Here is a 24,373-nt window from a genome sequence, read left to right as displayed (position 1 = left end):
TATTTTGACTTTATCTTGGCAATGGAAAGTTTTAAGTAAATGAGGGAATTGAGCAACTCAGAGATTCTTATTTAGCTGACCAGGAGCAGGGGCAGACGGGTATTTTATTAGAAGCTTCTCAGTGATTCTAGCACACAGCCAAGGTTGAGATCAATAGTCTCTATATTCCTGCAGGAGCAAACCTGCTTTACTCACATCCTTCACCTGCTCTGATCCTCCCAGTGGTGGCTCCTTCAAACAGAATATGGTGTAAATATATTGGCTTAGTAATCAAGTTCCTCCATGTCTGCCTTAGCCTAACTTTCCTGTCTTATGTCCACTCAACTTCCTAGACAAACTTTATAATGTAGATTAAGGGTGTGAGTTCTGATGTCAGACAGAGCCAGACATGTTACTTTATCCACATTGTAGCATGGTAGTTATAGTTACCTCTTATCATGTTTAGGAGATTTAATTTTATAATATCTGGAAAGCTCTTCACCTATTATTTAGTAAGCACTTCCTAAAAGTTTGCTCTTGTATTATTCCCTGATCCCCAAATAGAATTTTCCTAATTCTGCCCTTTGTCTGATGTTAAACCATACGAACACTTTTCTATTCCCATCTACCTAAACAGAACCCACCCCTCCTTCAAGTTCCTGCTCAAAACTACCCCAGGTAGTACTTATCTTTGGCTCCTTTGATCCCTTATAGTCATTATTGTGTATTTTGGAAAATAGATACGTATTAATTTGAGAGCGCTCTTCTCTCAACTCTGCTTTTTAGAGTGTTTCTTGTTTTTTGTTTTTGTTTTTTTGGCTCGCACTAATAACTTTTATTTCACTCCAATTACAGCAATAATCTTCCATACATATCTTCCCTGCCCAATTCAAAAAAAAAAAATCCAAAATGATTAGTAAAGAAAAATATAAGACTTAACAGACCCTTTAAATTTGTTTTAAATATTTTGAATATTTAAAAAGTGTTTAAAGTTTGTAACTCCTAGTAGGAAAACATTATCTGAATGAATATCCTAATGGCAAACCACTGTAAAATCCTTCAGCTGAATTTGGGGGAGAGGGGTAGGGATTATCTTCAAAGCACCCCAGCTCTCCTGATGAGAAGGTCAGAGGTACACTGGTTTGTATTACTGCGACATCTATAAGGTGATCTAGGTTGCTTTTCCTTCAGCAAGGGCTTTATTTATCAGAAGGGCATTACACTTGACCTCTAAATTTGGCTGACAATTTACTGATGAGATTCATAACCTTTGGGTTGCTCTGGTATTCTGACATATTTGCTGGGTTCTGAGCCACATCCTGGAAGGCCACCATAACTTCTGGATCCTGCATGGCTGCAAGAACCTCTGGATCACTAAGAATTTCTGGAAAACAGTATGGTGATTCCTCAAGGATCTAGAACTAGATGTACCATATGACCCAGCCATCCCATTACTGGGTATATACCCAAAGGATTATAAATCATGCTGCTATAAAGACACATGCACACGTATGTTTATTGTGGCACTATTCACAATAGCAAAGACTTGGAGTCAACCCAAATGTCCATCAGTGACAGACTAGATTAAGAAAATGTGGCACATATACACCATGGAATACTATGCAGCCATAAAAAAGGATGAGTTTGTGTCCTTTGTAGGGACATGGATGCAGCTGGAAACCATCATTCTTAGCAAACTATCACAAGAACAGAAAACCAAACACCGCATGTTCTCACTCATAGGTGGGAATTGAACAATGAGATCACTTGGACTCGGGAAGGGGAACATCACACACTGGGGCCTATCACGGGGAGGGGGGAAGGGGGAGGGATTGCATTGGGAGTTATACCTGATGTAAATGACGAGTTGATGGGTGCTGACGAGTTGATTGGTGCAGCACAGCAACATGGCACAAGTATACATATGTAACAAACCTGCATGTTATGCACATTACCCTAGAACTTAAAGTATAATAATAATAATTAAAAAAAAAAAAAAAAAAGAATTTCATTGAGTCCAGGCATTCCAGCCATTCCAGGTACGGCCCCTCCCATTCCAGGCATTCCTCTGGGAAAACTACCAGGCATTCCCCCAGGAAGGCCACCTGGAAAAGAGCCATACTGAGCTCCTGACTGTCGTCTGGCTTCTTCCTCCCTCTGGGTTCCCTCATGCTCTTCTCGAGCCTTCTTAACTTGTTCTATTCTTTCTTTGATCTCTCGCTCTTCATGTTTTCGTTCATACTCTCTCTGATGTCCTGCAATTTTCTGTGCCCTAGGTTGAACTTCTTTCAGCATTGCAATAGCATCTTCATCATAATCCAATTTACAGGCAAGGGCAAGATCATGGGCTGCTTCTTCCCAGTGGCCTAGAGGTCTGTGTGCTTTCCCTCGCCACTTGTAAGGCTGAGCTGAATCAGGGTTTATCTCAATGGCTCTGTCACAGTCTCGGATAGCAGCATTTGGCTTCTGTAATTTGACGAAGACACTGGCCCTCTTGGCATACACAACGGCCAAGCAAGGATTCAGCTTGATGGCATCTGTAAATAAGTCAATGGCTTTCTGGAGCTCACCATCATTTAGGGCTTCAATAGCAGCCAGTTTTTTATCATTTGCCTGATCCATCATCTCCTCCGTTATCTCTGCATTTTCATCTCCCATTTCTTGAGGAGAATCAGTGTCTGGTTCAATCACACCTTCTTTATCAATTTCTAGATCACTTTCCTCACTTGATGGTTCGTCTGCCTTTAAGTCTTCCTCCACCTTCTTACTATCAGGTTTTTCTTCCTTGGTATTTTCTTCTGATTTAGCTTTCTGAGTAGCAGGTGGTACTTTACCCCCCATGCTCTCCACCCACTCTCTCAGGAAGCGCATTTCCTCGGTGTGCAGAACGCTCAGATCCTGCTTACACATTTTCACAAAGGCCCGAAGCTCGTTCACTTTGCGGGAGTCCATGGTAGAGAGGTGGTGGGCGCAGCTGGGGGACTACGGCCCTGTTCCAGGCCCAGGCGCTGGCTCCGAGTGACCACGCAGAAGGGGGCCTAGAGTGTTTCTTTTTTGTCTGCCCAGGTGGAATGCATGCTTCCTTGGAGCATGTTCATTCATAACGCAGTGATTAAAAGCACAGATTCTTGCAAGAATTCTGGCACCACTACTAACCTTGGACAAGATGCTTAACCTCTTTGTGCCTGTTTCTTAGTATGTTAAATGGGAATAGTAAGAGTACCCACCATGGTACTCATGGGCATGTGTAACTATCAAATGAATTAATCCATCTAATTTAATTAATCCCTTCGAGCCTCCAGAAGAGTGTCAGGGACACAGTAAGTCCTCACTGCTAACTAATGTTAACTGTGCCAGATACTGCTCTGTATCTTCCACTATTTTTATTCCAGGACTTTTGGGTAATGAGGCCCTAATATATGTGTGCATTTAAAATTCACTCCTATGAAATTGTATAGGTAAATATACCAGAAATAAATTGTATGAATATTTGCACAAAAATGAGTCCTAAATGTTCAGCTAATAATGAGAAAAAGGCTGGGCATAGTGACTCACACCTGTAATCCCAGCACTTTGGGAGGCTGAGGCAGGTTGATCACTGAGGTCAGGAGTTCGAGACCAGCCTGGCCAACATGGCGAAACCCTGTCTCTACTAGATATACAAAAATTAGCTGGGTGTGGCGGCACACACCTGTAATCTTAGCCACTCAGGAGCCTGAGGTGGGAGAATCACTTGAAACCAGGAGGCAGAGGTTGCAGTGAGCCGAGATCATGTCATTGCACTCCCACCTGGGCGACAGAGAAAGACTCCATCTCAAAATAATAATAATAATAATAATGAGAAAAATATATGTTTCTGACTAATTTGTAATGGCACTTTTATTCTCATCTCCATCAAAAGTTCACATCAATGAACACTGTGGGTACATTATCAGAATTAACAGAATTCTAATAACTTTGACATTTATACCCTTAGAAGCACTCAGGTTAATGTAGCTCTGCAAAAGTCTATAATCTGATGCTGTAGTACTGCACACATTCTTTATCCTGAGTATTAGATTGCCATTATTTAAAGCTGAAAGAGTGACATCCTTATGAGATGTTTCAGTCGAGATAATAAGCAGCACAGTGCCTTGCTCATAGTAGAGGTTTCAAAAAGCCTTGTCAACTTACATTTTATTTCAGCAGAAATCAGAAGAAGGGGTCTTAGCTGGCTGAGGAAGTCTTTCTGCTTTAGTTTCATCTGTATGGAAACCACCTATTATAAGCCTTTTTTAGAGAAGCAGATGTGCGAATTATCAACTCCAACATAGGATCTTATTCATAATAGGGACTTGGTAAATGTTTGCTACGTTGAATTGAACAAAATTAATCAGTTATGCCTCTTCCATCCTTCCCATGTGGCTGTCATCAGTTTTAAGGCATCTACCTAAGTCCACCTGTGTGCCACATGCTGCAACCAAGAGAGCAGCTGGCAGAAGGCTCAGGGACCATTCACTTACTTCCGTGTTCATCCATCCCCTTTGACCTGCCCGATGAAATTCTAGGTATCACGGATACACAGCAAAAAAGTTCCTTCCATCTGGAGTTTACTCATGGAAGAGACTGACAGAAAACACGTAACAGATAAATATATAATATAACGTCACTGATTAGTGATGGAAAGAAGGTTAAGACCCAGGGGTGAAAGTGGACACAAGCTGCCCTTTTAGATGGGGGGGGGGTCGAGGTGACTGAGGAGGGCATTTAAGCAGGCAGCCACCCTTGGAATTAACTGGAGGAAGAGTGCAGGGAGCCAAAAACACAGTCTCTAGGGATGTTGGAACAGCTAGGAGGCCTGTGGGGCATAAGAGGAAAGAGTAAGAGTGAGATCAGAGTGGGAAGAGGGTCCAGATGTCGTAAGTATCGTAGCTGGGTCCAGATAGCATAGAGAGACTTTGGATTTTGTTCTGCGTGAGTAAGGGATTTCTGAACCGGACAATGATATGGTCAGATTTAACTATTAAGATGCTCACTCAAGGCTGGCATGATGGCTCATGCCTGTAATCCCAGCACTTTGGGACGCCGAGGCAGGCAGATCACGAGGTCAGGAGTTCAAGACCAGCCTGCCTGACCAACATGGTGAAACCCCATCTCTACTAAAAATACAAAAAATTACTCGGGCATGGCGCCTGTAATCCCAGCTACTCAGGCTGAGGCAGGAAAATCGCCTGAATCCAGGAGGTGGAGGTTGCAGTGAGCCAAGATAGTGCCAATGAACTCCAGCCTGGGCAACAGAGCAAGACTAGGTTTCAAAAAACAACAACAACAAAAATTAGCCAGGTGTGGTGATGTGCACTTGTAGTCCCAGCTACCCAGGAGGCTGAGGCAGGAGAATCGCTTGAATCCAGGAGGCAGAGGTTGCTGTGAGCGAAGATCGTGCCACTGTGCTCCAGCCTGGGCAACAGAGCAAGACTAGGTCTTAAAAATAAGAATAAAAATAAAGATGCTCACTCAAGCATCCATATCTGACTTTCTCAGAAGTTTTTCTTATGAAAGTCTTACTTCCAGGAGTGATAATAAGAATAATTTTTATGAGATAGCCATTTCACTTTCAAAGCTTCCTGAAATAAACTATCACGCATGATTTTTGTCACAAACCTATAAATATAGGAAGAGCATGTAGTATCATCCATTTAGAAAAAGAAATGGAGGCATGAAGAAATTAAATAAGAAAAAGGATACTTGTGATGATGTAGCCAGTCCCTAGGAGGCACTACCTCACCAGTATGAGGGTCAACGTGCAGCAAAATTAATTGGCTTGATATCTCAAATGACACAAAACATTTCCATTCAGAAATCCAGAGGAGGACCCAGGACCATAAAGGGTTAGATATATTCCTTGCTTAGAGGTATTCTGCACAGGGACTCGGCCTGAAGCTAGAGGAGAGATGATGATGAACCTTCAGCTCATTCCAAACCTCTGTGAAGTGAACCTGCCAAGTTTGATCTGTCAGCACTTGTGATAATGAAATAATTTATGAGGGTCTGTGATGATAGAATTGAACATGATTTAAAAATCTTTCCTTACTACACAGAACAAAAATGCACTTTCAACTGAGAGATTTCAAATCAACAATCGAAATAAATGTATCCGTCTGATCTTTGGAATGAGTTACATGTAGCATAGTTGACTAACTACTAGGGACCAATTAGTATTCATTTGTAACACTGGAAGGACTTTCAGTTATTTTATTGAACACCTAAACACAACTGTATCTTGGAGAAGAAAACAATTCTGTTGATGATGTAGGATTCTACTAAACCTGAATCATGTTTTAGAAAAAAAGTTGTCTTTCAAAATAGTAAGTATAGTGTACATATTGGTACAATTGAACTTCACAATGAAAATGACTGTTGGTCATCACCAAGTCTGGGGGGCTAATTGAAAGAAAGAAATTGATTTGGATGATCTTACATAGTCTTTCCTGTTTTAATAATTCTATGATGTATGCAAGTGGAATTTTCCTGGAGTCTCAAGGGTATTCTTTTTGTTTTTCCAAACTTTTTTATTGTACAACAGCAACCACTTCTACACAGAGTTGATCTTATTGGTGTGGCATTTTCTTGCAAATTTGCCCAGAAAAGGGGCTGTTGTGATGTCTTCAGAGTTCATAATTTCTTGGTATCCACACTAAGTTTTGTATATATTTTTACCTGGTCACTTCTAGAAAGACCCGTCAACAAGATCAATTCCAAAAGAGTTGAAGCTGTAAGATTCTTCATCTGGAGTTAGTTAAGTTTTCTATAATGAGGTAGTGGAAAAAATAAGAGCTAATTCCAGCCAGAGGACACTCATTCAAAATAATAGAATCATCCACTGGAAAGTGTTTGGGAGATCATCTCTATTTTCTGTTTCCAGGCAAGACATCATCTAAGCCATTTCAACTCCTCAAACTACTTGCAAAGTTCTGGAAGGCTCCAATGAAACAAAACCACATTCTCTGCTCCCTTTCCATTGACAACCTCATTATTGGGAAGAGCCTTTCATTTCTGGAAATCAGATAGCTCTACAGAAGACAGAAACCTACACCAGACTGATTTTGCCGAGAGGTCAAAAAAAAAAAAAAAAGCTTGTCTATACATAAAATATGGCTTTAAGTCAAAGTTGATGAATTTAAAAAGATACTGAAATAGTATTGAAAAAGACTAACACTATTCCTGCTTAGTATCGAAATGTTTCATTCAGATTTATATGATTTTTAAATAGGTTTTTAGATTTTCAGCCAAATAATCCATGTTTATTATGGAAAATTACAAAAGGGAAAACAAAAGAAAAAATCACTCATAATTCAACCTCCCAAGCAGCTACTGTTAATAATCACTTTTGTATAAAACAATTTCCTCTCTATGAAAAAATCTCCATGAATGGTTTGTAAGGATGGGCTCATACTTTTTACAATTTTTTAACTTTTTGTACTCACTGGCCATTGCACCACCATCTTTCCATGTTTAAAAATAGATATCTACCAACACCTGTGAAAAGAAGGGAAGAAAATTAAAAAATGATAGCTAGAAATAGATATCTATATGATAATTTTAATTAATTTTAAATTAAATGTATTTGATGTTTCAGAAATCACTTTAGACTTCCAAGTCTGGTGAAACTAGGACAGTCTGCATACCCTTAACAAATTCTCCACTGAAGCAACCAAAAAGCTATATAACATATTTATATAGGTGCTTTCTAGATGCATTGTTAACCTAGTGAGAAAGTTTTTAAAAATCCATTAAGGTCAAAAATTAGTAAAAGTCTCCCGGGAATCCAGAAAGGTGCACAAACACTCAGGTGTGCTTTTGTCCTGGGGCATCTGCAAAACCCTAGAGACTGAGTTTTGCTGTGACAGCCTCTCAAGCTCAAGGCTAGGGCCTCCTAAAAAGGAATTTTTCCAGGAGATCCCTACAGAAAGCTGGCAACGTAAACAGTCATACCTTCCATGAAAGTGAGATCCAGAAATAAACCTGCTCTCAGAGCAAACAGTAAATAATGTATTTATTTATTTTTAATCTCGGACCTGGATAAATAAATGAGGAGAGATTTCCTTCTGAGATGTACAGCCCTAACACAGCCTTCATCCAGGTTTGTAGCCTGAATTCACATGATGTGTGTGAATTTCAACAGCTCATGGCTAAGAATTATTTTAAATGGGTTCCAGGTTGATATTGGTCCTAAACACCTAGCAAAAGCAAATTCAGTACTTTCTAGAGGAGCTCACTTTAAACATAGGCCTTGAACAATTCCAAGTATAGTGTTCCAAGATATACAAATAACGTGATGTTTTAAAAAATCACAAAACCACGTAAGGAAGTAAGACACTATAAGCAATAGCCAACGGAAATAAAGCAAGTGGACAACAGACTCATATCTACAAAGACTTTAGATAAGAAGATTCATAAGCATGCAATAAGTTATGTTTAAAATATTTAAAGAAGAGAGAAAATTGAAAATATGAGTAAGAATAAAAGATTATTAAAATAACAGCATATCTGGAAGAAAAAAGGAAGTTTCTAGAAAAGAAAAACCTAGTACTTTAAAAAAAAAAAGTTTAATGGATCTAGAGAATAGACAATAAATCCTATGATTTTACAAGTCAGAAAGATAGCAAGATATAAAATGAATATACAACAATCAATAGAATATCCATCATATAAAAACAAACAATGGAAGAGTGAATCCCATTTACAATAACAATTACAATAGAAATAGCCTTAAGAAATTTTTAAAATCTACATGAGGGGAAAGTTAACACTTCCAAAAACTTAACTTGTGAACTTAAACAAATAGGCAGAGAATGACTCAATGTCATAAAAATGTCAGTTCTCCGTAAGTTAATTTTCAGATTTAATAAAGTCCCCATAAAAATGCCAAAAAGATTTGATTATCTTAAAATGAGATAATTTAATATTAAAATTTATATGAAAAAAATAAACATGCATGAATGGTCAGTAAAACACTGAAAAAAAAAAAAGAGCCCTCAAGGGACAGGTGGAGGCAGAAATCTCTGTCATACTCAAATATACCAGAAAGCCATTATAATTACAAGATTATTGTACTAGTGCATGGACAGATTACTTAGTGGAATAGATTAGAAGGCACAAGTATATATGGAAGTATAATGCATGATAAAGTCGACGTCTCTAATTACTGAGGCCAAGATAGACTTTTAGTAAATGATGTTAGGTTAGGACAATTGAAAAGCCATATAGATGATAATATTGTATCCTCATAGTCCACACAAGAAAGAAAACCCCAATGGATAAGAAAACTCATTATAAAACTGAAGCCATGCAAGTATTAGAAGAAAACACAGATAAATACCTTTGAAATCTGGTGAGGAAAGGCTTTCAAAACATGTCTAAAAATCTAGATACAATAAAAGATTCATGAACTCAACTCTATAAAAATTTTTAAAATTTTTAAAGAACTTTTGAATGACACAAAACTCTGTAAACAAAAACATAGACAAATGATGAACTGGGAGAAAATATTTTCAACACATATTGCAAATAAAGAACTAAAATCATTAATCTGTAAAGAACTTGTAAACATCAAGATTAAAGAAGGACCAAAACCTTATAGATAAATGGGCAAAATACATGATGTAGACAATATACCCCCTAAAAAGATACAAAATGTTCCTAACACTTATGAAAAGATCTTCTATCTCATTCGTAATTAAATCCAAATGAAAACGAGAAAAACATTTCACATCTATCAAAGTGGTCAAAATTAGTACATACAATGATATACTCTGTAGGATAATGAGCACTCTTAATATAAGATGATGAGTGTGCAAAATGATGCAATCTCTGTGGATTGAAATTTGGCAATATCTAACAAAACTCCATACACATTTTATGCTTTGACCCAGCAACCCGACTTCTGGGAATTTGCCCTGAAGTTTACTTTCAACAATGTGAAAATAAATATATACAATGTTATTTATTAAGACATTATTTGTAATTGCCAAAATACTGGAAACAACTCAAAAATTGGTATATAGAAAATTGATTGCATGAATGATATATCCTTGCAACACAATACTGTGCATCTTTTTTAAAACAATAAGGAAAACCTATATGAACTGATATAAAATGATTTCCACGATTTATTTATTTATTTTGAGACAGAGTCTCACTGTGTCACTCAGGCTGGAGTGCAGTGGCGTGATCTCAGCTCACTGCAACCTCCACCTCCCAGGTTCAAGCCATTCTCTTGCCTCAGCCTCTCGAGTAGCTGGGATTACAAGCACCGGCCATCATGCCCAGCTAATTTTTGCATTTTTAGTAGAGACGTGGTTTCACCATGTTGGCCAGGCTGGTCTCGAACTCCTGGCTTCAGGTGATCCGCCCACCTTGGCCTCCCAAAGTGCTAGGATTAGAGGCATGAGCTACTGCATGTGGCCCGATTTATTTTTAAAGAAAATAAGCAAGATACAAAAGCCTGAATGGGAAAAGGTGTCGTTCTCTGAGATCGAAAATGCCAAAAGAGTCTAGAATAAGAGAGAAATTAAAAATACTGTTTTGGGTCCAGAGCGGTGGCTCACGCCTGTAATCCCAGCGCTTTGGGAGACCAAGGTTGGTGAATCACCTGAGTTCAGGAGTTCAAGACCAGCCTGGCCAACATGGTGAAACCCTGTCTCTACTAAAAATACAAAATTAGCCAAACCTGGTGGCACATTCCTGTAATCTCAGCTACTTGGGAGACTGAGGCACGATAATCGCTTGAACTCAGGAGGTGGAGATTGCAGTGAGCTGAGATCATGCCATTACATTCCAGCCTGAGAAACAAGAGGGAAACTTTGTCTCAACAGAAAAAACAAAAAAACTGTTTTGAACTAATTAAGCTTCAGATGCCTTTGAATTCTTAATTTTAGTATGATCTAATTTATTGATATTTTCCTTTAAGGTTTACATTATTTGTATCTTGCACAAGAATTAAAATACACTTTAATTCCTTAAAGTGTATTTAAAGTAATGCCTATTAAAATAATGCATATTAAAATAATGCCTTCTAAAATTATTTTTTGTTTGTCTTTAATCTGAAACTAGTTTTAGTATGATGTGGCGATTAAATTTTACAATTATTTCTCCAAATTTATTTACTTAATACGTATACAGTATTTTATGTGTGTGGGCACCTTTCTGCATTATACAAATAGTAACATTAAATTTTCATAAATACATAGCATGCTTATCCCTGTTTCACAGATGAGAGAATAGAATTTTGAGAGGTTAAGTAGCTTACCCAAGGTCACAAAGGAAGTAAGCAGTAGAGCCCAGGATTTTATCCCAGACACTTTGGCTCTGGAATCCATGCTCCTGGCCCCTAATGAATAGCCAATTGTTCCAGCCAATTGTTCTCCGATTTCTCACTGACTTGCAAGTGTGCCAATACCACGATTTTTACTGTGTAATATCTTGTTTCCCATAAAGTTCCACCACCTAATAACTTTAGCATCCAGTAATGATTCTTGCCTAAGTCAATTTTTACTATGTTTGGAATCCTTCTATATTCATTGCTTCGCATTCTACAGTAAGGAAGGCTATACTCTTAATATATATTTATCTATCTACCTCTAGATTCATGAATTTTTTATTTTTTTCAATGAACTATAATACATTACTATAATAATTTATTTTGATTCTCAAATTATTCCATATTTGGCCAGTGGAACCGCTTCAAACTGGCTCTGTGTCCTTTTTGACATGACCTCATCCATTTTTGAGCAGTTCTTTTACTTTCTGGAACAAGATGTCCCAGGCTTATCTTGTATTTTCCTTTTCTCAGTCCTGGAATCAGCTATTTCTCCAAAGTGGTTCCTTTCACTGGGGGAGAGTATCTAGAAACCAAGCTCTGAACACTCTTGGGACAATGTTGCCTCTAGGCTCTTTGCAATTCGCTACTACAGGGCTTCTCTTATAACATTATTCTCTCTCCTTTCTCCACAATCAGAAACATAACTCCCCAAAACATCAATCTATTTCCTCCTTTGCTCGATCATACAACACACACAAGATAGTTTCAGAATTGCCACACTCATACCATTACCAATAATAAACTCACTAAATACAATTCAGGGTTTCTTAGTAGTTATTTTCTCTTTACATTAGTGATATTTAATCAGAGGATGAGGTAGAGAAGTTATTTGGATTATTCTCATTTTCCTTTAGGGTATGGATATATTATTCAATAGAAATATGGTAATGTTTGTTTCTGTTTGTATTAAAATTTAGGTTTCATGCCCATCCATGTTGCTTTAATTTTGTGTTTTGATTATGCAAAACACTACATAGTTTATGATAGTCAAAACTATATGCTGCCATGTACATTGCCTCACACTGCCACTACTGGCACACACATGAATATGGATCCTGCTGCCACCACCCCAACAAAGCACTTTTGCTGGCACGCTCCCCCACCCCATTGGAGTGTGGTTGCCAGCAAATCAGAAACACTCCTCAGCCCCTCCAATGCAGCAGGCACTTAACCTCGAGGGGCAAGAGAGCAAACCTGTGGGGCAGGTCTTAGCCCCGCAAGGTTAGAGCACACAGCCCAGGAGTGCTGAACTGAGCCTTCACCCCCTAAAATCATCCAGAAACAAGGCCAGTCAACTAAACCCAACTTATACCACAGTCAAACTCTGAAGGACATCAAAGAATATAAAAGTAAACCCATAAAATAAAAAACCCATCCAAAGGAAAGCAACTTCAAAGATTATCCAGAGAGATAAGAAAGAACCAGTACAAGAACTATGGCAACTCAAAAAGCCACAGTATCTTCTTACCTCGAAATGACCACACTAGCTCCCCAGCAAAGGTTCTTAACCAGGCTGAAATGGCTAAATGGCAGACATAGAATTCAGACACTGAAGAGCAATGAAGATCATCAAGATTCAGAAGAAAATCAAAACCCAATCTAAGGAATCTAAGAAATCCAATAAAATGATACAAGAGTTGAAATATGAAATAGTCATTTTAAGAAATAACCAAACTGGCCAGGCATGGAGGCTCACGCATGTAATCCCAGCACTTTTGGGAGGCCAAGGCAGGTTGATCACTTGAGGTCAGGAGTTCGAGACCAGCCTGGCCAACATGGTGAAACCTCATCTCTACTAAAAATGCGAAAATTAGTGGGGTGTGGTGGCATACAACTGTAATCCCAGCTACTTGGGAGGCTGAGGAAGAACTGCTTGAACCGGGAGGCAGAGGTTGCAGTGAGCCAAGATCACACCATTGTACTCCAGCTTGGGCAACAGAGTGAGACAAAAAAAAAAAAAAAGAAAGAAAGAAGGAAAGAGAGAAAGAAAGAAAGAGAAAGAAAGAAAGAAAGAAAGAAAGAAAGAAAGAAAGAAAGAAAGAAAGAAATCCAAATTGAGCTGAAAAAAAACTTAATACAAGAATTTCATAATACAATCAGAAGTATTAACAACAAAATGGACCAAGCTAAAGAAAGAATCTCAAAACTAGAAGACCAGTTCTTTGAATCAATTCAGAAAGACAAAAATAAAGAGAAAAAAATTTAAGAGAATGAACAAAACCTCTGAGACATACGGGATTATGTAAAGAGACGAAACCTGTGACTCATTGTCATCCCTGAAACAGAGGGAGAGACAGCAAGCAACTTAGAAAACATATTTAAGGATATCGTCCACAAAAGTGTCCCCAACCTCACTAGAGAGGTTGACATTCAAATTTAGGAAATTCAGAGATCCCCTGTGAGATACTAAACAAGACACCCATCCCCAAGATACACAGTCATCAGATTCTCCAAAGTCAATGTAAGAGAAAAAAATCATAAAGGCAGCCAAAGAGAAGGGGCAGGCCACCTACGAGGCGAACCCATCAGGTTAACAGCAGATCTTTCAGCAGAAGCCCTACAAGCCAGAAGAAATTAGGGGCCTATATTCAGCAGTCTTAAAGAATATAAATTCCAACCAGAAATTTAATATCCAGCCAAACTAAGTTGATAAATGAAGGAGAAATAAAATCCTTTTTAGACAAGTAAATGCTAAGGGAAATTGTTACCACCAGACCTGTCTTACAAGAGACCTAGGAAGTACTAAACATGGAAATAAAAACACATTTCCAGTCACGACAAAAACACACTTAAGTACATAGATCCTTGACACTGTAAAGCAGCTACACAATCAAGTCTGCATAACAGCCAGCTAACAACATGACAACAGGTTCAAATCCACATATATCAGTATTAACCTTGAGTGTAAACAGGGTAAACATCTCACTAATGGCACAGAGTGGCAAATTGGATAAAGAAGAAAGACTCAACTCTATGCTGTCTTCAAGAGACTCATCTCACGTGCAATGACACCCACAGGCTCAAAGTAAAGCATTGGAGAAAAATCTACCAAGCAAATGGAGCACAAAAAAGAACAGGGCTACTATTCTAATTTCAGACAAAACAGATTTCAAACCAGGAATAATCAAAAAAGACAAAGAAGAGCATTATATAATGATAAAGTATCCAATTCAACAAGAAAACTTAACTTTCCTAAATATATATGCACCCAACACAGGAGCACCCAGTTCATAAAGCAAGCTCTTGGAGTGCTACAAAGAGACTTAGATAACCACACAATAACAGTGGGCCACTTCAACACTCCACTGACAGTATTAGACCAATCATTGAGGCAGAAAACTAACAAAAAAAGATATTCAAGACCCAAACTTAACATCTACGGAACACTCCACCCAACAACAACAGAATATACATTCCTCTCATTCTTATATGGCAAATACCCTAAAGTTGACCACATGCTCTGCATAAAGTAGTTCTGAACAAATTCCAAAAAACCAAAATCATACAAACCACACTCTCACAGCACAATAAAAATAAAAATCAATACTAAGAAAACCTCTCAAAACCATACAATTACATGGAAGTTAGCCTGCTCCTAATGACTTCTGGGTAAACAATAAAATCAAAGCAGAAATCAAGAAATTCTTTGACAGTCAAAACTATGTGCTGTCATGCACACTCTAGAAGAAATCTAAACTAAATGGATAAATTCCTGGAAACATACAACTTGCCAAGGTTCAACCAGGAAGAAACTGAAACTTTTAACAGACCAATAATGAGTTCCAACATTTTCAAACGAATGAAAACAAAGATACATCATACCAGAATCTCTGGAACACAGCTAAGGCAGTGTTAAGAGGAAAGTTTACAGTGCTAAATGCCCACATCAAAAAGTTGGAAAGACCTCAGATTAACCAATTAACATCACACCTAGAGGAGCTAGAGGAACAAAAGCAAACCAACCCCAAAAGTAGCAGAAAACAAGAAATGACCAAAATCAAAGCTGAACTGAATGAAATTGAGATGCAAAGAAAACATAAATGAAACCAAAAATTGGTTCTCTGAAAGAATAGATAAAAGTGATCGACTTCTAGTGAGGCTAACAAATAAAAAAGAGAGAAGATCCAAACAAACACAATCATAAATGACAAAGGGTTATTACCACTAATCCAACAGAAATACAAAAAAAAAAAACCCTCAAAGACTATTATAAACACCTCTATGCACATAGACGAGAAAATCTGGAAGACATGGATAAATTCCTGGAAACACACAACTTCCCAAGATTGAACCAGGAAAAAATTTAAACCTGAACAGACCAATAACGAGTTCCAAAATTGATTCAGTAATAAAAAGCTTACCAACCAGTAAAAGCCCTGGTCCAGATGGATATAGCCAAATTCTACTAGACATTTAAAGAAGAGCTGGTACCAGCCCTACTGAAACTATTCCAAAAAATTAAGGAGGAAGGACTCCTCCCTAACTCATTTTATGAGGCCAGTATCATCCTGATACCAAAACCTGGCAGAGACACAAGAAAAGAAAATTCCTGGCCATTATCCCTGATGAATATAGATGCACAAATCAGGAACAAAATCCTAGCAAACTAAATTCACTAGCACATCAAAAAGCTAGACCACCTCAATCAAGTAGGCTTTATCTCTTGGGTGCAAGGTTACTTCAACATACGCAAATCAATAAATGTAATTCATTACATAAACAGAAGTTAAAACAAAAACCACATGATTATCGCAGTAGACGCAGAAAAGGCTTTCAATAAAATTCAACATCGCTTCACGTTAAAAACCTTCAACAACTAGGCATTGAAGAAACACATCTCAAAATAATAAAAGCCATTTGTGACAAATCCACAGCCAACATCAAACTAAGTGGGCAAAAGCTGGAAGAATTTCCCCTGAAAACTGGAACACGACAATGATGCCCACTCTTCCCACTCCTATTAAACATAGCACCAGAAGTCCCAGCCAAGGCAGTCAGGCAAAAGAAACAAATAAAAGGCATCCAAACAGGAAGAGGTAGTCAAACTATCTCTCTTCACAGATAATATTTTATATCCAGAAAACCCCCATAGTCTCTACCCAAAAGCTCCTAGATCTGATAAACAACTTCAGCAAAGTTTCAGGATACAAAATCAATGCACAAAAATTAGTAACCTTTCTATACACCAACAACATCCAAGCTCAGAAGCAAGCCAAGAACACAATCCCAGTCCCAATAGCCAAAAAAAAAAACAAAAACCTAAGAATACAACCAACCAGCAACATAAAAGATCTCTACAACACAAGTTACAAAATATTGCTGAAAGAAATCAGAGATGACACAAACAAATGGAAAAACATTCTATGCTCATGAATAGGAAGAATCAATATTGTTTAATGACCATACTGCCCAAAGTAATGTATAGATTCAATGCTATTCCTATCGAACTACCAATATTTTTCACAGAATTTGAAAAAGCTATCTTAAAATTAATATGGAACCAAAAAGGAGCCTGAATAGCCAGTAAATCCTAAGCAAAAAGAACAAAACTGGAGGCATCACACTACCTGAATTCCAACTATGCTACAATGCTACAGCAACCAAAACAGCATGGTACTGGTACAAAAACAGAAACACTGACCAATGGAACAGGTTAGAGAACCCAGAAATAAAGTCTCATACCTACAGCCATCTGATCTTCAACAAAGTAAACAAAAACAAGCAATGGGGAAAGAACTCCCTATTCAATAAATGCTGCTGGGATAGCTGGCTAGCCATATGCAAAGACTGAAATTGGACCCGTACCTTTCACCATATACAAAAACCAACTCAAGATGGATTAAAGACTTAAGTGTAAAACCTAAAACGATAAAAATCCTAGAAGAAAACCTAGGAAATACCATTCTGCACATAGGACCTGACAAAAATTTAATGACAAAGACTCCAAAAGCAATTGTAACCACAACTAAACTTGACAAATGGGACCTAATTAAAGAACTTCTGCACAGTGAAAGGAACTATCAACAGAGTAACAGACAAGCTGCAGGATGGGAAAACTATTTGCAAACTCTGCATCCAAGAGGTCTAATATCCAGAATCTATAAGGGATTTAAACAAAGTAACAAGCAAAAAGCAACCCCATTTAAAAATGGACAAAGGACATGAATAGACACTTCTCAAAAAAAGACATATAAGCAACCAACAAGCAAATGAAAAAATGTTCAACATCATTAATCAATGCAAATCAAAATCACAATGAACTACTATCTCACACCAGTCACAATGGATATCATTAAAAAGTCAAAAAATAACAGAGGTTGGCAGGGTTGCAGAGAAAAGGGAATGCTTATACACTGTTGATGGGAATGAAAATTGGTTCAGCCACTGTGGAAAGCAGTTTGGAGATTCCTCAAAGAACTTAAAACAGAACTACAATTTGACCAGCAATCCCATTACTGGGTATACACCCAAACAAAAATAAAATAAATATCTGCCTTAAAGACACAAGCACACACATGTTAATCACAGTACCATTCACAATAGCAAAGACATGGAATCCATCTAAATACCCATCAATGGTGGATTGGAGAAAGAAAATGTGGTACATATACACCATGGAATACTACACAGCCACAAAAAAAGAACAAAATCCTGTCATTTGCAGCAACATGGTTGGAGCTGGAGGCCATTATCCTAAGAAAATTAATGCAGGAACAGAAAAGCAAATACATGTTCTCACTTATAAGTGGGAGCTAAACATTGAATACATACAGACACGAAGAAGGGAACAATAGTCACTGGGGCCTAGCTGAGGATGGAGAGTAGGAGGAGGGTGAGGATTGAAAAACTACCTATTGGGTACTTCACTTATTACCTGAGTGATAAAATAATCTGCATACCAAACTCCTGTGAAAATCTACCCGTGTAACAAACCTGCACATGTACGCCTTGAACCTAAAATAAAAGTTGGAAAGAAAAAAAAAAGGGTGGGGGGGTGCTTTCTTTAAATTTATTTATTATTTATTTATTTATTTATTTTGAGACAAAGTCTCATTCTGTTGCCCAGACTGGAGTACAGTGGCGTGATCTCGGCTCACAGCAACCTCTACCTCCCAGGTTCATGTGATTCTCCTGCCTCAGTCTCCCAAGTAGCTGGGATTATCAGCATACGCCACCACGCCCTGCTAATTTTTGTATTTTTAGTAGAGATGGGGTTTCACCATGTTGGCCAGGCTGGTCTGGAACTCCTGACCTCAAGTGATCCACCTACCTTGGCCTCCCAAAGTGCTGGGATTACAGGTGTGGGCCACCACGCCCTGCCAGAGGAAAAAAAAAAAAGAAAAGAAGAAAAAAAAATTAAGAGAAACTATAATAAAAGGTATATTTGAGAAGTCACACCCTCCCCTATTACTCTCACAGTTCTTCTCTATGGGTAAGCAATTTCCTCGTTTCTGGTTATTCTTAGTGTTTGTGAGGATTTTTTGTTGTTTTGGGTTTTTTTTTTTTTTTTTTTTGCAAAAAGAAAAATGTAAGTATGCAGAAACACACACACACTCATGCACACACACACACACGCACCTATCACCTATTGTTATTTTTTCCTACTCTCATAGAAAAGTTAGCACTATTGTATATTTAGGGATCATCCTCAATGCCTCAGTCTCTGTTGAATTCCATAGTCCTATTAATCACCAAGACCTTCCAACATCCTCTCTTGCTTACTCTACCAATCTATTTTCTTTTTCTTTTTTTTTTTTCCCAAGATGGAGTCTCACCCTGTTGCCCAGGCTGGAGTGGAGTGGCGTGATTTCAGCTCACTGCAACCTCCACCTCCCTGGTTTAAGAAATCCCCCTGCCTCAGCCTCCTGAGTAGCCGGGATTACGGACACACGCCACCACGCCTGGCTAATTTTTTTGTATTTTTAGCAGAGACGGAGTTTCACCATGTTGGGCAGACTGGTCTCAAACTCCTGATCTCAGGCAATCCGCCCGCCTCAGCCTCCCAAAGTGCTGGGATGATAGGTGTGAGCCACCACACCCGGCCTCTACCAGTCCATTTTCTATATTGAAGTGAAAGTAAACTTTTCAAAATGTCAATCCAAACAGGTTACCCTCTACCTCTCCTTCAGTAGTTTGCTGTTACTGTTAGGATAAAGTCAAACATTCTTAATATGGCCTAAAAGATTGCTTTTCCTACTTTGTAACTTTTTCTTGCTCCAATGTTGCCCTTTTAATGATACCTCTTAGAAGACAAGCTCCCCTGACTCTCTTGCCATTAGTCATGTTTAAGCACAGGAAAAGCTAATTCCTCTATGATTCCTGGTTGTGCTTATACTTGTAAACACTCATACCAATAAACTTCAGTTCATAATATTTGTATCTAAGATTTATCAAGTTTATCCCATGAACTCATTTTAATCATATAGCAGATGGATAAAAATATTTGCATTTGGGAGAATAACCAGACATGGTCTTTTATCAAATAATTCTTCAGCAAATGGAGATATGACAGAGTAAACCAGAACAGCAGTGCTGTGAGTCTTGTCACATCTCCGGGCTGCCTATGAAGGTTGGAGAGGAGAGGAGAGACTGGGAATGTGTATGGAAACTGAAGAGAAGACCTTTGGAATACGTGTACTGTTTGACTCAGAAAATAGAGTTATGATACTTACTTCTAGAATTATCCTAAGGAATTAGCATGGTTATTTTTGAAATTTAAGGACAAGGATAATCAAAACAGCAAAACAAAATGGACAAAGTATGTGTTATATGTGTTAAGAAGGTCTGGAAGAATATAGACCAAGGAATAAATCATAATTTCCTCTGTGTGATGAGGTGATAGTCACATGAATTTTATTCTTTTTTGTTTCTCTTTATTGCTAATGTTGTCTACAATTATTGTACCTTGCTTTGATCATTTTTGGAGGTAATTTTTATTTTAAAAAATTGTGTTGGAGTCTTTACTGAGTTTGATAGAATTTAAAAATGTTCTCGGCCGGGCGCGGTGGCTCAAGCCTGTAATCCTAGCACTTTGGGAGGCCAAGACGGGCGGATCACGAGGTCAGGAGATCGAGACCATCCTGGCTAACACGGTGAAACCCCGTCTCTACTAAAAAATACAAAAAACTAGCCGGGCGAGGTGGTGGGCGCCTGTAGTCCCAGCTACTCGGGAGGCTGAGACAGGAGAATGGCGTAAACCCGGGAGGCGGAGCTTGCAGTGAGCTGAGATCCGGCCACTGCACTCCAGCCCGGGCGACAGAGCCAGACTCCGTCTCAAAAAAAAAAAAAAAAAAAAAAAAAAAAAAAAAAAAAATGTTCTCTGCTCCAGGAATAGAAGTTAAAATTTCAGAGAGGAAGCAGCTAGTTGCAAAGGACAGAGATGGAGAAACACTGAGGGGAAGTAAAGTTCCCTCTCCATCCTCAGCCCATCTATTCTGAAATTTAGCCAGGTCTTCTCCAGCCCACACTTCTGCCATGAAATGACTCCCTCTGCGTCATACACACACCTGCAAGAGGCGGATTGAATTGATGTTCAGGCAGCAAGCCTAGGAAAACGTGGAGGGTCCTTGCCAAAAACGAATTCAAATTCCTTCTGAGTTTAATTGTTTTCCATTTCACCATGCCTAGATTTCCTCCTTGTCTTCTCCATCCCAAGAATCTTCCTGAAGCTTGGGTACTTAGTCAGGTCTCAGGTGTGAACCATCTGGAAAGAAATCCTTTTGAGAATAAACATTTTCTGTGCCAAAAATATGTCTGAGTCAAGTGTTAGCTCTGAGCCCTCAACAACCTTAAGATTTCCCCCAGGTGTTGAGAGAATGAGAAAACCGCCATAATGGACGATATGGGAGAATCAGGTGGGAAGGTCAGTGGGGTCCAGCCCGTCACGGGTAGAAGCATGATTGGAGCACAGCCTCCAAGAGATGTATTTCCATATGTTTTCAAAGCATTAAGAGACATGGGTTTCCTTAAGACAAGAAAATATGGGACCGGGCACCATGGCTCAGGCCTGTAATCCCAGCACTTTGGGAGGCCGAGGTGGGTGGATAACTTGAGATTAAGAGTTCGAGACCAGCCTGGATAAAATGGTGAAACCCCGTCTCTACTAAAAATATAAAAATTAGCTGGGCATGGCGCCTGTAATCCCAGCTACTCAGGAGGCTGAGGCAGGAGAATTGCTTGAACCCGGGAGATGGAGGTTGCAGTGAGCCAAGATGGCCTCATAGCACTCCAGCCTGGGTGACAGAGAGAGACTCCGTCTGGAAAAAAAAAAAAAAACAGGAGGGCCTCTAACGCTTTTCCAGAAGACTCTCTCATTGGTGGGCAGCTGATGAGTAAACAGACTCGACTTAGACTCAAAAGAAAATTATGGCTGGGGCCGGGCACAGTGGCCCACACCTGTAATCCCAGCACTTTGGGAGACCAAGGCAGGCGGATAACTTGAGGCCAGGAGTTCCAGACCAGCCTGGCCAACATGGTGAATCCCCATTTCTACTAAAAATACAAAAATTAGCCGGGTGTGGTGGCGCACACCTGTAATCCCAACTACTCAGGTGACTGAGGCAGGAGAATTGCTCGAACCCAGGAGGCAGAGGTTGCAGTGAGCCAAGATAGGGCCACTGTACTTCAGCCTGGGCGACCGTGTGAAACCTCGAGAGAAAAAAGAAAAGAAAAAGGAAAAGAAAAAGAAAAAGAAGAAGAAAAAGAAAAAGAAAAGGAAAAGAAAAGAAAAGAAAAGAAGGAAGGGAAAGAGAGAGAAAGAAAGAGAGAGAGGAAGGAAGGAAGGGAAGGAAGGAAGGAAGGGAAGGAAGGAAGGAGGGAGGGAGGGAAGGAAGGAAGGAAGGAAGGAAGGAATGAATTATGGTTGGGTAGGTATTTCAATGTAGATGTCTGTGACTCCAAAAATATGTTTTCTTTTTGTTTTATAAACCTTGTGATATTGTCAGCAACTATATCAGTGTTTTTACAACTCTTTTCTACCACAATAAAGAGATTTACATCATAACCCTAGCATACACTCACATATACTCTAAAACACATTTACAAAGAAAATCTTCCCAAAACAACATACATCTTTCCTAAATGCGGTTGGATCATTACTATTCTGTCCTATTTCTACTTTTTATCATGCTGGTTTCAACCCACTCTGGTTTCAAGAGTAGGCTGGTTTCAACCTGTGAAATATATTTCACAACCCATTAATAGATCCAAACCTGCCTACATTATTTATATAAGTTGCTTTAAGTGGTTTTTTTTTCTGAAATTAGCTTTTAAATTTTCATGGATTTATTTTTTACATAAAATTATATTTTGGCCAACATTTTCCAATACTATTGTTATCACTACTTACGGGCAAGAGAGGTGTTCTGTGTTTATCCATGTACATTATTAGTAAGCTTCTTATTCAGACAAAACCTTCTCAACCTTCTGTTATTAAATATTCTGTCTTTAACTGCTTGTGTAGAATCTTTATTGTGTGCTATCACAGCCATTGCATTTCTGAGTCATAATATTTGTGAAGCAGGGTAGAAGCTAGTTCTCCAAGGAATGCTATATAAAGTCAGTCTGAAAATAGCACGTTTCTATTTTTTACAAGTATCCAGAAATTGTCCATTCTTCTTTGAATAATACGCATGTTTCTAAAGATAAAGCATTGCAGTGATTGTGTGAACTTAAGGAAGACATCTTTGAGTGACTGCTTCCTCACCTGCAAGATCATACAATCTCCTAGGGCTATTGGGAGCTTTACAGGAAATAATCCAGAGAAAGGGTGTGGCTCAGCACCAGGCACAACCTAAGTTCATTTGAGACATGACTATTATTAGTAGTAGTATTAATGAATCCCTTGTGTTAGACTAAGTCCTCTAGAAAACAGAGGCTGAAAGAAAAATTAAGATCCTAAAACTGTTTTGGGAAAGTGAGAACCTAGAGCAGTGAGAGTGGAAGAAAAGAGGAGAAAAGGCAAAGAAAGATGCAAAGCAACACAAGAAGATGTATTCCATGCTCTCTGCTGTTTATTTCATGACACATTGCAAAGGAACAAAGCAAGTTTGCCTTGCATACAGAACCTCTCTAGAAGGGTTGCCAGGAGGAACTGCATCTCGGAGTAGCTTATGGAAGACACAATGGTGAGGAAATCTACTCACTCTACTACTCTATCTCCCTCTTTTTTTTCCCCATTGGTTATGTTTCACTCTGTAAGAAGCTAACTCCTCTGTACTTCTGTGTTGTCCTGTCTAACCCCTTGGCAGTTGCTGAGGAAGTCAGATCCCTGCTGGATGAGTCTGTTTGTGTTACTATAAAGGAATAGCTGAGACCTGGCAATTTATAAAGAAAAAAACGTTTATTTTGGCTTACGGTTCTGCAGGCTGTACAGGTAGCATGGTGCTAGCATCTGCTTCTGGTGAGGGTCTCAGGAAGCTTGCAATCATGGTGGAAGGTGAAAGGGGAACCAGCGTGTCACATGGCAAGAGAGAGAGCAAGAGACAGGGAGGAGCTGCCAGGCTCTCTTAAACAATCCGATCTCACATGAACTCATGGAGTGAGAACTCACCTTATTACTGCGAGGACCGCACCAGGACATTCATGAGGAATCTGCTCCCATGATCCAAACACGTCTCACCAGGCTCCCCTCCAACATTGGACATCACATTTCAACATGAGATTTGGAGGGGACAAAATATCCAAACCGTATCACCTGCCCTGTTTTGTGGTGTCTCATCCCAGTCTTAAAATGGAAAACCAGCCCGTCTGAGGTGAGGTACCACTAGGAGAGAGAAAATTAGAGGCAACTGAGGATAGTATGTAAGCAAGCGTGAAAGGTCTGAGGCTCAGTGCACTTCAAGTGTTCTCACTGGACTCCTCTCAACCCTTCGTTCATGACACACTGCTATCATTGTTCCGTACGTGTTCAGATTTTTTTTTTTTTTTTTTTGAGGTGGAGTCTTGCTCTGTCACCCAGCCTGGAGTGCAGTGGTGTAACCTCGGCTCACTGCAACCTCCTCCCCCTGGGTTCAAGCAATTCTCCCACCGCAACCT

General features: G+C 39.0%; 2 protein-coding genes across 2 annotated transcripts in view; both read right to left on the bottom strand.

Annotated features, from left to right (window-relative positions):
* COL14A1 (collagen type XIV alpha 1 chain) overlaps positions 1 to 24,079 on the bottom strand; it is a 281,368-nt gene extending 257,289 nt beyond the window's left edge. The window contains exon 1 of the mRNA XM_031650141.1: positions 23,889 to 24,079. The gene's annotated coding sequence lies outside the window, so the exon portion shown is untranslated. The remainder of the gene's footprint in view (positions 1 to 23,888) is intronic.
* Positions 1,154 to 3,070, bottom strand: LOC116268680 (hsc70-interacting protein-like). The gene is made up of 2 exons (XM_031650144.1): positions 1,987 to 3,070; positions 1,154 to 1,361 (listed from the first exon to the last, which is right to left on the bottom strand). Exons 1-2 carry the CDS (start codon positions 2,929 to 2,931, stop codon positions 1,197 to 1,199), a joined length of 1,110 nt encoding a protein of 369 aa, XP_031506004.1. The 5' UTR covers positions 2,932 to 3,070; the 3' UTR covers positions 1,154 to 1,196.
* Positions 24,080 to 24,373: the final 294 nt, after the last annotated feature.

The sequence above is a fragment of the Papio anubis genome, chromosome 8 (assembly GCF_008728515.1).
Source record: "Papio anubis isolate 15944 chromosome 8, Panubis1.0, whole genome shotgun sequence".
Classification (NCBI taxonomy): Eukaryota; Metazoa; Chordata; class Mammalia; order Primates; family Cercopithecidae; genus Papio; species Papio anubis.
The sequence above is the reverse complement of the archived record's forward strand: the minus strand, read 5'-3'. Positions and strand labels throughout refer to the sequence as shown.